Source organism: Haematobia irritans, chromosome 2 (assembly GCF_050003625.1).
Source record: "Haematobia irritans isolate KBUSLIRL chromosome 2, ASM5000362v1, whole genome shotgun sequence".
In the NCBI taxonomy this organism is placed as follows: Eukaryota; Metazoa; Arthropoda; class Insecta; order Diptera; family Muscidae; genus Haematobia; species Haematobia irritans.
In genome coordinates, this window is record NC_134398.1 from 231942902 (window position 1) to 231956223 (window position 13322).

Sequence of the window (13322 nt, forward strand, 5' to 3'; positions counted from 1 at the left end):
CATCACTTGGTGTTGCAGCGAAACGTTGTCGTTTGGCATTGGAAACATTGTAGCCTGTTGCTACAATATATTTAAAAAAATCCAAAATTTTAGGCTGTGGCGTAAAAAAAAGAACAAATCAAAATATAACTCTTTACCAAGAAATATTATCGAAGTTTAGCTGCGTTCAATCACTATTAAAAGTATTCAAGCCAACGATACACTGGAAAAAATATCCACACCAAGTCTCTAGAACTATGCAATATTTCCTATTATGTTGTCGTCGCCAGAGATGAAGCCGCCGCTGACTTTTTATTGCCAGTCGACGTCGCCGCCGAATATGTCGACTAATCTCTACTCAAATTTAGCCGCTTTTTAATAAAAAAATATTGATTTAAAATAGAAAAATTTATTAATAATTGTTTTATTTTGGTTGCCAAATTTTTGAACCTTTCACCCACAATCAATCATATCAAGTTGGTACAATAATTTTACAAAAATTTACCTCAGGAAATTTGAATGAAATGTAATTTTGATTGTAAGAGTGGTTGTACAACTAATCTCATTACCATTCGGATAACTTTAAATTGGTTTTATAATAGATAATTGTCGACCGCCGAATAGACAAATTTATGTCGTCTTAGCCGTCAAGCCGCTGTCGCCGGAGGCAAACATTTAGTGTCAGCCGCCTCCGACAAAAAATTGTCGGCTTTATTCTGTGGTCGTTGCTTTCGCTGTGGCTTTTTAATATCTTTCACCAAATCGGCCGATTGCTATTACTAAAGCGATGACGACAATTACTTTTTGTACCAAATACAAGTCTATATCAGTAGAAAACAATGTGGAAAAAATTATTTTTAATAAATTTAACATGAACAAGTATAACGATCCTAGGACAGCAGCAAACTCCATAACTATTGGTCCCAAGAACATTGAAAGTTTATGAAGGAAACAATCTAGGATTGTCCCGTTGCCATTTCGAAATTATGTCAAAAGTCCTATATACAACAGAAACCATAAGTAGATAAAATTTGAATTGTCGACTTCAGAGAAAGACGAATGAAATGTCTATGAAAACTCTAGCTAGAAAGTGTTAACGCACTAAAATATTTGTGGTAAATAAATTAAAATGTTGGATCAGAAGTCTTTTTATTACAAAGTACGTAAATGAAATTGAAAATTGACAAGTATATTTTGCAGTGTAATTGCGATGATCGTATTTATTATATACGGATCTTTTAATAATTTTGTATAAATAGAGAATTTTCATATAAGAAGATACGAGTACCATAACTCAGCCCTCCATGGTATGGTGAGCTTACGACTCCTGGATATAAAGGGTGATTTGTTAAGAGCTTAATAACTTTTTTTAAAAAAAAAACGCATAAAATTTGCAAAATCTCATCGGTTCTTTATTTGAAACGTTAGATTGGTCCATGACATTTACTTTTTGAAGATAATTTCATTTAAATGTTGACCGCGGCTGCGTCTTAGGTGGTCCATTCGGAAAGTCCAATTTTGGGCAACTTTTTCGAGCATTTCGGCCGGAATAGCCCGAATTTCTTCGGAAATGTTGTCTTCCAAAGCTGGAATAGTTGCTGGCTTATTTCTGTAGACTTTAGACTTGACGTAGCCCCACAAAAAATAGTCTAAAGGCGTCAAATCGCATGATCTTGGTGGCCAACTTACCGGTCCATTTCTTGAGATGAATTGTTCTCCGAAGTTTTCCCTCAAAATGGCCATAGAATCGCGAGCTGTGTGGCATGTAGCGCCATCTTGTTGAAACCACATGTCATCCAAGTTCAGTTCTTCCATTTTTGGCAACAAAAAGTTTGTTAGCATCGAACGATAGCGATCGCCATTTACCGTAACGTTGCGTCCAACAGCATCTTTGAAAAAATACGGTCCAATGATTCCACCAGCGTACAAACCACACCAAACAGTGCATTTTTCGGGATGCATGGGCAGTTCTTGAACGGCTTCTGGTTGCTCTTCACTCCAAATGCGGCAATTTTGCTTATTTACGTAGCCATTCAACCAGAAATGAGCCTCATCGCTGAACAAAATTTGTCGATAAAAAAGCGGATTTTCTGCCAACTTTTCTAGGGCCCATTCACTGAAAATTCGACGTTGTGGCAGATCGTAAGTCTATTCATGATGAAATGTCAAAGCATACTGAGCATCTTTCTCTTTGACAACATGTCTGAAATCCCACGTGATCTGTCAAATACTAATGCATGAAAATCCTAACCTCAAAAGAATCACCCTTTAGAACATGAATTCAGCAACTCATCTGTTCAATAGCTGATTCATTTCTAGTTCCTTAACAGAAGCTTTAAAAGCCTATGTGTTAGACATATTAAATATATCCTGACAATGCATAACTTAATCAATAAGTATAATTGGACTTTCGCTTATTCTTATTCATCTTATTCATATCAATTTTTTCCCATTATTCTTTGGTGTATTTTATTCTACTTTTTTAGTCCTATGACTTTAATTATCGGAAAGAAATCGAGGCATTACCAATGCAAAACCACACTGAATGCCACTGTGTCAATCGTGCCAGTTTGCAATATGAATCAATGCCACGTGGAAAAAGATCTGGTTCTTGGCTTCACAATCGAACAACACAAAATCAACGAGCACCAAAACATCATCAGCAACAGCATCACCAATACCAACAGCAGCAGCAGCAGTCCTTAGTGGCCCGATCAGATATGAAATACCAGCCACATATAGAAGCACATCCACACCATAATCTACATCATCACACAGAGAATATGCTCAGTTGCCATTGTCCTCGACATTTCACTGCCTTGGAAGAGGATGTTGAACGCCATGCCCACTTACCTAGGCCACACACAGTGCTCACGCGCAAATGCCGATGTGATTGTTTGCCTCATAATCAAACGTGTCTACGCTTTAAACAAGGCGAAGAAGGATTTTCACTGGAAGATCGCAAGTATGTTCGAATTGCAATAAACAATTTTGTCCGTTTTTTTATAGGTTTTTAAAATTCATTTAAATTTTAGTTTTTAATGAAGGCTAAACCATTCTTATCTAATAATCATTCAACGTTCTGCTCTCGTTGTCGCTTATTCATTTTTCTTCCAGGTGTATTAGTGAACACGATTGTAAACCTCCAGTGTGTGCCTATGGTGACTACAATGTTCCAGCAGGAAGATGTCCCAGTAGTCGATCACATATTAAACCTACATTTTAGAAATCAAACGAATTTCCGTATTTTAAATATAATTTTTAGGAGTCTTTTTTATTCACATTGTCATTTATGTCGAACAAAACGGTTTGGATGTTCCCAGTTCATTTGAAAATATGATTTGGTACTAACATAAAGTGCATAAAATTTCGATTTTTGTTCAGAAAAAAATTTAAACTTACAACGCCATAATGAAGTGGAAGACATTAAATATGAACCAAATGTTAAGTTTAAGTAAAATTGCTGTATTTTTTATTATTACTAAATTAGTAATTTTAAAATTGCATATAATTTCCAATTTTTAACACATTAAGCATTACAGCTTGTCGTACCTTGGAGAGCTCTTTCTTTGTGGTCAGCCCCTATATTATAAAGCAACGTCGAAATTTATTTTTTATCTCATTTTATGTTGTATTTTTCATGCTATATTGATCAAAGTTAATTATTTTGTTTAAATTGAAGAATATGTCATTTCTACAATGATACCCAAAGACAGAGGTTATTTTATATGAATGTACACTCAAAACAAAATTGATTATTAGGATCCAAGAATTTAGATCTTTCCTTAAGGATAGTGGCATCGATACCTGGCCAAGGACTAAGCTGCTTTAAAATAAAGGCATTTTGTGAGGAGCTAACAAACCTTTTCATATCAAATCCAGTTTAAAAATCTAAATTATAACTACGAAGTTTTTACTGTTTCCAACTTAACACTTCCAATCGTTTTCGAATTAACTGGGAACATCCAATAACTCAACAAGGAAATATCTATCGAAGAAATATATGTTTAAGATTCAAAATAAGTCACATTCATCAATTGATATAGTTTTTAGGTATAAACCATACGTTCATCGGAATATTTTTGTAAAAACTATATTACCTTGCCATAAGAAAAAACAAAATCCCATTTAACCTATTTCCTAAGTATCCGCACGATTTTCTACATATTTAAGAAATAATAATTAAGTGTGAAAATAAACTTATATATGTTTTTCATACAAAGCCATAAATAATTAGTAACGATTATCGTCAGCATATTCAATTAAACCCCTATGAAAAGTAGACAAAAATAGAATTGGAAAGAAGCATGTGATTCAAATTTTAAAAATTTTTATTGCAACTAAGCGCCACCTTTTTGGAAAATCAGGGAAATCATCAACATTTATTTAAAAATTTATCGGGGTTTTTCATTTTTATTAGTTCCCTTCAGAGCTTCTTTTATTTGTAATGCTCTCAAAGACCATTTTTATATGAATTTAATAATCATATTTATTTGCTTGTCATCAGTGTTTTCTGTGGTATTTTCCATCCTCATCGGTTCTCTATATTAGACAAACTACTGATTCCCAGGGAGATATTGGCAAGGTCAATCTTTGATTATTATCAAAAACCCAACATGAGAAAAGCAACGAAAAAAAAATCTGCAACAATTTAATTATACAAATGTTGCGTTTCTTGTAGACTAAAAATCACAATCGTAATATAAACGATTAGTGTTCGTTAATACAACGAAAAAGTACGTTAATATAACGAAACCAATCGTTGTATTAACAAATTTATGCGTTGGTTTAATAGTAACCATCAAAATCGTAAATAGTACGAACATTTTTCGCTTAGTCTATCCATTTGTATTTCACATATAAAAGAATCTATGAAGTCAAATAAACAGATCGAAAACAAAAATGTTTTTGCATAAAAGCAAACTATAACAGTAAATATTTTGAAATTTTATTTCGGTAAAAATTGTATTAAAAAACAAAATTTGATCTTAGAACATTGTTTGTTTGAGATCCCCCGCAATGGATACAAAGAATCATGGATTCAATACCAGTTTTGGCCGAATATCAACTCCAATGGGATACCACAAGTGGTGATCTTCTTCCAATATTCAGTGAGTTCTGTCCTATTCAATGTTTAGCTCATCCGCCTTTCCATAACCGAGTCCAAACCTGTATTATTGAGTAAAAAAAAAATACGAAAAAACGTTAGTGTTTGGCGGAAACTGTGATTGAACCAAAGACTCTTTATATGCAAGGCGGCCAATGGTTCCACGATATCGCTTATTATAGATCTTGACATATAGTCTAAGTGAGTCTTCAACAATCACCATACGAGTATCTAAGCCATAGTTTTTTTTACTTGATACTACATTTTTCTAGCATCAATCTACTTTGACAACGAACTTTTCATTCGCAATTTCGCAACTAACAGTATAGACTAGACAATTTGTATATAAGTTATCATTTTACTTAATCGAGTATTGTACTAACATTCTAAATTAAAAAAACTAGAAGAGCAAAACATTCTGCATGTACTTAAAGTAAAATTATATGTAATATTATTCAAATTAATTTATACTATAATTTTCTAAAATATCAATGGAAAGAATAATTTAAGTAAAAGCAAAATAAATTATGGAAAATTAAAGCAATGATATATCTTTTGTATTTAATGGAGAAAATAAATCAAGGATACAAAATTTACAACATAACATAATAGTTATCTCAGTACAAATAATGAGAATTATACACCCCTTGGCCAATTGATATGAAAATTCCTTACATTCTTAATGAAATTTGTAATTGTATGTAATGTTAATTTTTTTTTATACACAACCAGATTTAATATTTTTGTTGCTTTTTACAATCATTTATATACAGTAAAAAATAAAAAAAGCTAGTCATACGACGACAATTATCACTGGCCTTTTATTTTTCTTTCGAGCCATTTAAAAACCACTGTTATCACAATCAGTGTGAGAATTATAACTGTGTAAGTATCTATATTATAATATTCAATAACATTCATATTCAAACTAGAACTGCGCAAATAATGTGCTCCTTTATGACGTATAACATACTCCAACCAATATATGAGAGTCCTCTCACTGTTCATTGGTCTATCTCTGTAGAGAAGAGAGAAAGTCTTGGCATTGTCATGGTATTCTTCGTTATGCAGTAGTTGTTGTAAAGCATTCACCATGCCATCTAAAGAGAGATTATGAATATTTAATTGTAGGCCCATCTTTCTCTGCTCTATTCTTGCTACATTTGCTCTTTGATCGCCAAAGAAAGGTACTCCCATTAGGGGTTTCCCATAACGATAAACTTCGGATATGCTGCCTTTTCCTCCATGAGTTATGAAGAGTTTGGTGTTATTTGATGCTAATATATGAGATTGCGGCCACCATGGTTTACATCTGATATTTGACGAATTATTAATTAAGTCCTTGCAATTTTTATCATAAGTCCATATTATTGTATATTCTGGAAAATATTGAAATGCCTGCACAAATATTTCTTCAATATTTGGATCCAAATTTGACCATTTAACTCGTGATCCAAAACTGACGTAGATTACATTTGTATCAGCCTTTAAAATATCTTGCATTTCTTTCTCATAAATATCAGTATCGTCGTCTGTCCTATTTCCATATTCCAGACCTCCAATTTCAATTATTCCAGGTACGAATGGAGCTATGGGACCCTCACTTAGGGAATGATGATTGCATAGAGCCAGAGAAACATTCTTACGTACATCCCAAAATGTTGGATATTGAGGATGTGAAAATTGTTCACTGCAAAAATATACGAATAATAATGAATTTAAAATTACAGTAAAATATTAAAAGAAAACGTTCACATTTCCCATGCTATTGTACAAGCAGAGAAGGGATATGATAACTTCCTAGAGTAAAATGCTCTTTTTGGAGAGGGAGAAAAACTAAGTGAAATATTGAGACTTTGAATTAGAAATAAAAATCCTTCAATTATAGACTAAAACTTATTTTGAGAGTCGTGCATCTTCGGTTTAAAGAAGAAATTTTGTACTTTTAAGTAACTACTTTTTATACTCACATTTATTTATACATTAAAAGCTTTGTTAATATAGGCCAAAAAGAAAATGAAATTTGGATAAATGAAATATGTATTCTAATTTAAATTTTATATATTTATATATTCTTTTTATGTATTTCATGTTCCACAAAAATGTCTTTACTTTAAAGAAGTGACAATACCGACATCTTTATAGGAATGTTAAAATCTTTCAAGTCAAGTAAATTTTTTGAGTCTATAGAGCATAGATTAATATCCAGATAGTTTATTGAAAAATCTTTATTTTAAAGAAGCAGCATCTGTTAGGGAAGGTTAAATTCATGGAATCCAACCAAACTTTAGCTACCATTTGCATATTGGTGACAGTTTCACCATTGTAGCGGACATAATTTCGTTGTCATTGTATAGGGTTAAAAATCTTTTAAAACACACACATTTCCCTTTTTCGCACTTTTCAAGCTTACCTGTAAATCTGATGCATTTTATGCAATGCCAAAATTTCCACAAATTTTTCAAACCATCCAAAAGCTATGCCCTTCAATCCTCTGAATTGATTTCTATCATAGGGTTGCGGCACATACCATCTTTCCTCGGGATTACCCATTAAACTATGGACAAATCCTATAGGCTGACCAGTCCAAACTATCACGACAGGACATTTGAAATGAGCTGCAACGCCTAATTGATAATCATTGAATAGATAACCCAAAATCATAAGATCGAAATGATGTTCGGTTTCCAGCATAAAACTTTTCCATATGGGATCTTTCATAAATTCGGCCGTATTATCAATACGACTTAGCATTGCCTCAATTTTATCCAAAGCATTATTTTGTGCTAAAGCTCTCGATTTCGTATAGTTGGAGGACAATTTAATCCATCGTAAATTTGTACTGGTTATCCTTGATGAGGGGAAATCATTGGTGGTGATTATTGTGACATTGTGGCCATGATCCACAAGCAGGTTTACTATAGATGCATAAAATAGCAAATGGGAACGATGGCCATTGATGAACAAAGCTAATATTTGGGATCCACTTGTTGGACGACAAAACCAACCAGCAACTGTTAACAACCAACACGATGTGAACACCGGCCAATGCATAATCGAAATGCCACCCTCCAATGAGGAGAGCTACTTCAGCTTCGTTGTTATTACAAAATGCTATCTGGCTCATGAAGACAATTAGCAATCAATCACAGTGTGTTGAGCTGATAATAGAATGGAATGGTGGATCACAAAGCAACCCACTAACCACTGACCATTGCCATTCAAATGTGTGATAAAACGATGTCTTGGAGAATTTTTATCTACTATCGAAAAATATTGAGAGGAGCCATTTGTCTGCCATTTGAATATAATTGAAATACACTGACATATGGAATTACTTACCAGACATGACATAGAAAGGGTGGAAATAAAAAAACTAAAAAAGAATTTAATGGGGAAAGGTAAGTACTATGTTTACTTTTCGAGTTGAAATTTAACTTTATTACAGTTCCTTTATTAAAACAGTTCAATGTAAATCAGATAAATTAACTCAATTGATGCGTAGTTTCTTGTTCCTCTAAATTTCGGCAAGACATTATGGGAATATGTTTGTTTTCATTTATAATTTTGATTATTTCAGGAAAAAGAAATTGCGAAAATAAAGTGATTTTAAACTCGAAAATCGAACACCTCTACGGTAAGAAAATTGGGTCAGAATTAGAGGTGTGCGCGTGACTGAAATTTCACTCACACTCACGCACATTCACGAAACCAAATGTTTATTCACGCACGCTCACGCACGATACGAATGAAAACCAGTACTCACGCACGCTCACACACGAACTACTTTTAAAGACTCACGTTCACGCACGATTCACGACAATTATCGTGATTCACGACAAATTCACGAACCTCACGACATTTTCCAAACGGAATTCTGCAAAGGTAACAAACTTTAAAAATAGAATATAGTTCGAGAGCTAAATCATTTCAGTTAAAATACGAGTATGAATTAAATCTTGATTTTTTTTCGTGAGCATGATTTTGCAGAAATTTTATTCACGCACATTCACGAACCGATTTTATTTCTCACGCACGCTCACGCACGTCATATTTATTTTAGTCCCATTCACACACATTCACGAGACTTGCTTTGGATTTTGTTCACGACTCATGTGATTCACGCGTGTCACGAGAATTTCGTGTCACGCGCACACCTCTAGTCAGAATATGAAAACGACGGGTTTTTGTTGATGAATTTTAGAATCTAATTCAATTTAAATAAAATGTGATTATATTTGGAATTTTTTAACTTAACTACATTATAAACGGAGCGTTATCGAATACAAAAACAAAAAAATAATGCTAAATTGTACTCCTGTATGTGGGTTAAAAAAAACTGTTAACACTGCGAGGCACTGGAGCAATTTAACTCTATTTTAGTTCATGGGAATTATTATGTTTGAAAATTTCTCCAATATTAGAAAGTTTCCTTAACTTAACACATTTTATGTGTACGTTAGTTGAATGATTGTTTCATCTCTTTACTATTTGAATAAGAATTTTATAAAACATACGATAATAACCTTACTTAATTAAATTTAAAAAATGTACACGACGGGTTACTTCCGCTTCCCTTGTACTGTACCGGCTATTTCAGTTCAAATTGTCAGTTATACGCGTCTTTACATCTAAATTCAAAAGCCTCACCCAACAATGCCTGTATACCCTGGCCCAACGACGATCGTTGACACCCTAGTGCCGGTGATTGGCGTGGGGGTGCGATTGGATCGCTTTTAACAACAAGAAAAATCAAAGCAGGATGACAAGTTATTTGGAAATTTCCAGTAGGGATCATTTAAACCACATATATGACGTTTTGCTTTGTAAACAGAAGTTCATTTTTTTCCAGACGAAACGGATGAGTGAAAAGGAATTGCAGAGTTGCATTCTAAGTTATTGTCGAAGATATGCTGGACAAAGTGTGTATTCAAATAATTTTTGCCTCAAAATGCTGAGTTGATATTATTGCATATTAGTCCCATCAGCTTTTTTATCGACTTAGTTCTACTATTTAGCGTAATTAATTTAAAATAATTGATAATGAAAATTAAGAATCATTAAATCTGTACATGTTAACATTGTAAACGCCAATACCAAAATAAAATAAAATAAAACGTCTTAAACGACCCTAATTGCCACCAAATACAACACTAAGGTCGACGGCAAATTGAGCTAAAATAAGAGCCAAAAAGATGCCACAAAGGTTAATAACATTATAATAAACAACCAAAATTGCCGTTACTAATATATATTGAAGTGTCATAGGGGGTTATTTCCCAGGAACAACTAATGTCATGAACTGAAATGAAATTGCTTTATAGTCTTTGCAATGCAACAAATATGTATAAAATTAGATTTAATGTCATACACATAAAGAAAAAATCTTTCCTCCAGGACGAAATTGAAAATCTCTCATAAAGCATTTTCGATTTCACCAAATGTACCAGACAAAGGATATATTCTTTTTCTCTAACCAGCTTTGGGAGCCACAGTGATGCAATGGTTAGCATGCACGCCTTGCATACACAAGGTCGTGGGTTCGATTCCTGCTTCGACCGAACACAAAAAAGTTTTTCAGCGGTGGATTATCCCACCTCAGTAATGCTGGTGACATTTCTGAGGGTTTCAAAGCGTCTCAAAGTGGTTTCAGTGCAATTTGGAACGTCGTTCGGACTCGGCTATAAAAAGGAGGTCCCTTGTCATTGAGCTTAACATGGAATCGGGCAGCACTCAGTGATAAGAGAGAAGTTCACCAATGTGGCATCACAATGGGCTGAATAGTCTAAGTGAGCCTGATACATCGGGCTGCCAACTAACTTAACCTAACCTAACCAGCTTTGATTGCGAATATTTTTTAAGGTCAATCGAAAATTTTGTTCGTCAAAAATCTCTTCTTTAAGTCTAGAAACTTCACTATTCAGAAACTATATATTTCGAATATTATTCAGAAACTATAATAACGAATATTAGTTCGGTTTGCCTTTTCAACTTATTTCCCATTTTGGGTACGTGGTTTTTAAATTAATTCACTATACGCTGTAGTTTGTTGAACACATAACTACATCAGTTGTTAAGGCTCTGCTCACATTCGCAAACCTAATGCAATTCAAGACAAATATTGAAAACTATATGGTACTTGTATAATAATACCCAAATCAATCCTAGATAAACACCAATACAAAATCACTGAAGCTAGTACATGGAGCGTGCGATGCATCCAATATACGAAGCAGAAATAGTCCCTTAAGTGAGCATGGTGCGCTCTCAAAGCTTTGGTGATATTTAAATTTACCTCTATTATCTTTGTAACAATCGGACATATCAAAATTTGATTTGATATAAAAGAGAGAAAAAAATCCATAAAAGGTATTTTAAAAATGTGTTTGGGCTATTTAGTGCGGATTAGCACTACAGCAACACTGTCATGAGTACAAGTTCAGACAATTTCCAATGAGTGAAAGATTGGATCCATATTCACTAGAGTCCCCTTCTTGTTCATTTTCTACATCTGAAGTAAGTCATCTATAGGAAATTTACATCTTTGAAAATAATAGTGATATTTGTAATATCCTGTTCCTAACTATGGTATGTGAACTAGCTAATTACAGAGTTGTACTTTACGTGTTGTATCACTAGCGACATCTATCGTTATTTATACCGAATGGTTTTTGTAGACATGTTCATTAAGCACAACTGCTTTCATAAGCATACAGTTCAGATAGTCATCACTTTCACTATTTACCATCACTTTGTCGTTATGTGCTTACGACTTATATTAACTGAGTTGTAGATGTCGCTGTGGAGAATTGTCGGTTAATTTCCCTGTTCAAAGGTGAGTACTATTTACCGATTTTCCAACAAAACTTTATTTAAAAAGTTCAATAATATACATGAAGAGAGCTATATTTTTTTTTATAAAATATTATCAAAACATGCATGGAATAGTTCCAATGCATAGATTGATTCTAAGACGTTTCACAGTGAAAATCAAGAATAAAAGTAATAAATATTCTTAATAACTACACTGTTAGAAAAATATGTTTTTCATATGTTCCGATTTAAACAAAATGTGTTTCGGGCACGATTTTAAACCACAATATATTTAAGTGCAAACATGTAATGTTCCTAAACTAACACTAAATGTTTGGGACATCTATGTTAATATGTTAGAATATATTATGTTTGAGGTATGAATGTTTCATAAAAATCATATGTGTGAATACAAACATATATAAATTTACAAATTTCGACTAAACATACATATGTTGTGATATTTTATTCAAAGTGACAGAGAGAGTATAGAGAAAGAAATAGAGATGGAAACCGGGAGAGTTGACGAAAGATATCAATATAACACAGCAAAAGAGTCAAAAGAGAACAATTTCTGTGAAACCGCTTGTATGTTGTTTCGGAAAACTGTTTTATGATAAGGCCAAATATTTGATATGTTTAAGTCTAAATATTATTTAATTTGAATAAAGAGAATATACATTCTGAACCAAGAGAATAGACATTTGAAAAACAAACAGCTTATGTTTTCGCCTTGAGAGCAGCATTTTATGTATGTGTGGACGTGCGTTGGGTTTATCATTTTGGCATTATGGGCACAATTTTTTTCTTGGTTCGTTAAAAGAAATCAGGGGTCTTCATAAAAATAACGAAAGGGCACTATACTCTTTTTAGAGTATAGTGCCCTTTAGTGACAGTAAAATGAAATAAGGAGGAAAGGAGTGAAAAATTACACAGTAAAATGTAAAAAAACAAACTTTAGTTCTTCTTTATTAAAAAGTAGTCCACGAGGAGTTGACGGACACCATCAAATATAAAAGCGGGCATTAAGTTCGAGTTTTACAGCTAAAACAATTTAAAAAGTTTATTTTCTTTAAAATGAATTATTAAAGAAAAATAAAAGGAATTTTAGAGCGATGGTGTTAAATGCTAGTAAAAAACTGTTCACTCCTAAATAAATTTATGTTTATATTATAAAATTATGTATGTATCTTCTTCTTTTGTTAGTTTTTGAATTCCTTCCAAATTTTAAAGTTTTGTACAAAAACAGTTTTTTATTACAAGATTGTTATTTTTGCAATAAAAAATAATATTTTATCCAAAAATCAGTCAATTTTGTTTATATCAAACACTGTTACTGACTATAAATCTTTAATAACGCATATTTCGAAGTTTCATTTAAAAAAAATAATATAGTATAAATATAAATGTGTAAATTAAAAAA

The 13322-nt window shown here is 32.8% G+C and overlaps 2 protein-coding genes across 5 annotated transcripts in view; one reads left to right on the top strand and one right to left on the bottom strand.

Moving 5' to 3' along the window:
- Positions 1 to 5893, top strand: part of LOC142227364 (uncharacterized) — an 81356-nt gene extending 75463 nt beyond the window's left edge. For all 4 annotated transcript variants that reach the window (XM_075297854.1, XM_075297856.1, XM_075297855.1 and 1 more), the window contains exons 5-6: positions 2466 to 2944; positions 3097 to 5893. In XM_075297854.1, the coding sequence (XP_075153969.1) occupies positions 2466 to 2944; positions 3097 to 3205 (588 nt within the window). In that variant the 3' untranslated portion in view covers positions 3206 to 5893. The remainder of the gene's footprint in view (positions 1 to 2465; positions 2945 to 3096) is intronic.
- Ugt307A1 (UDP-glycosyltransferase family 307 member A1) lies at positions 5891 to 8218 on the bottom strand. Its single transcript, XM_075295101.1, has 2 exons — positions 7500 to 8218; positions 5891 to 6776 (listed from the first exon to the last, which is right to left on the bottom strand). Exons 1-2 carry the CDS (start codon positions 8138 to 8140, stop codon positions 5897 to 5899), a joined length of 1521 nt encoding a protein of 506 aa, XP_075151216.1. The 5' UTR covers positions 8141 to 8218; the 3' UTR covers positions 5891 to 5896.
- Between the last annotated feature and the right edge of the window lie 5104 nt (positions 8219 to 13322).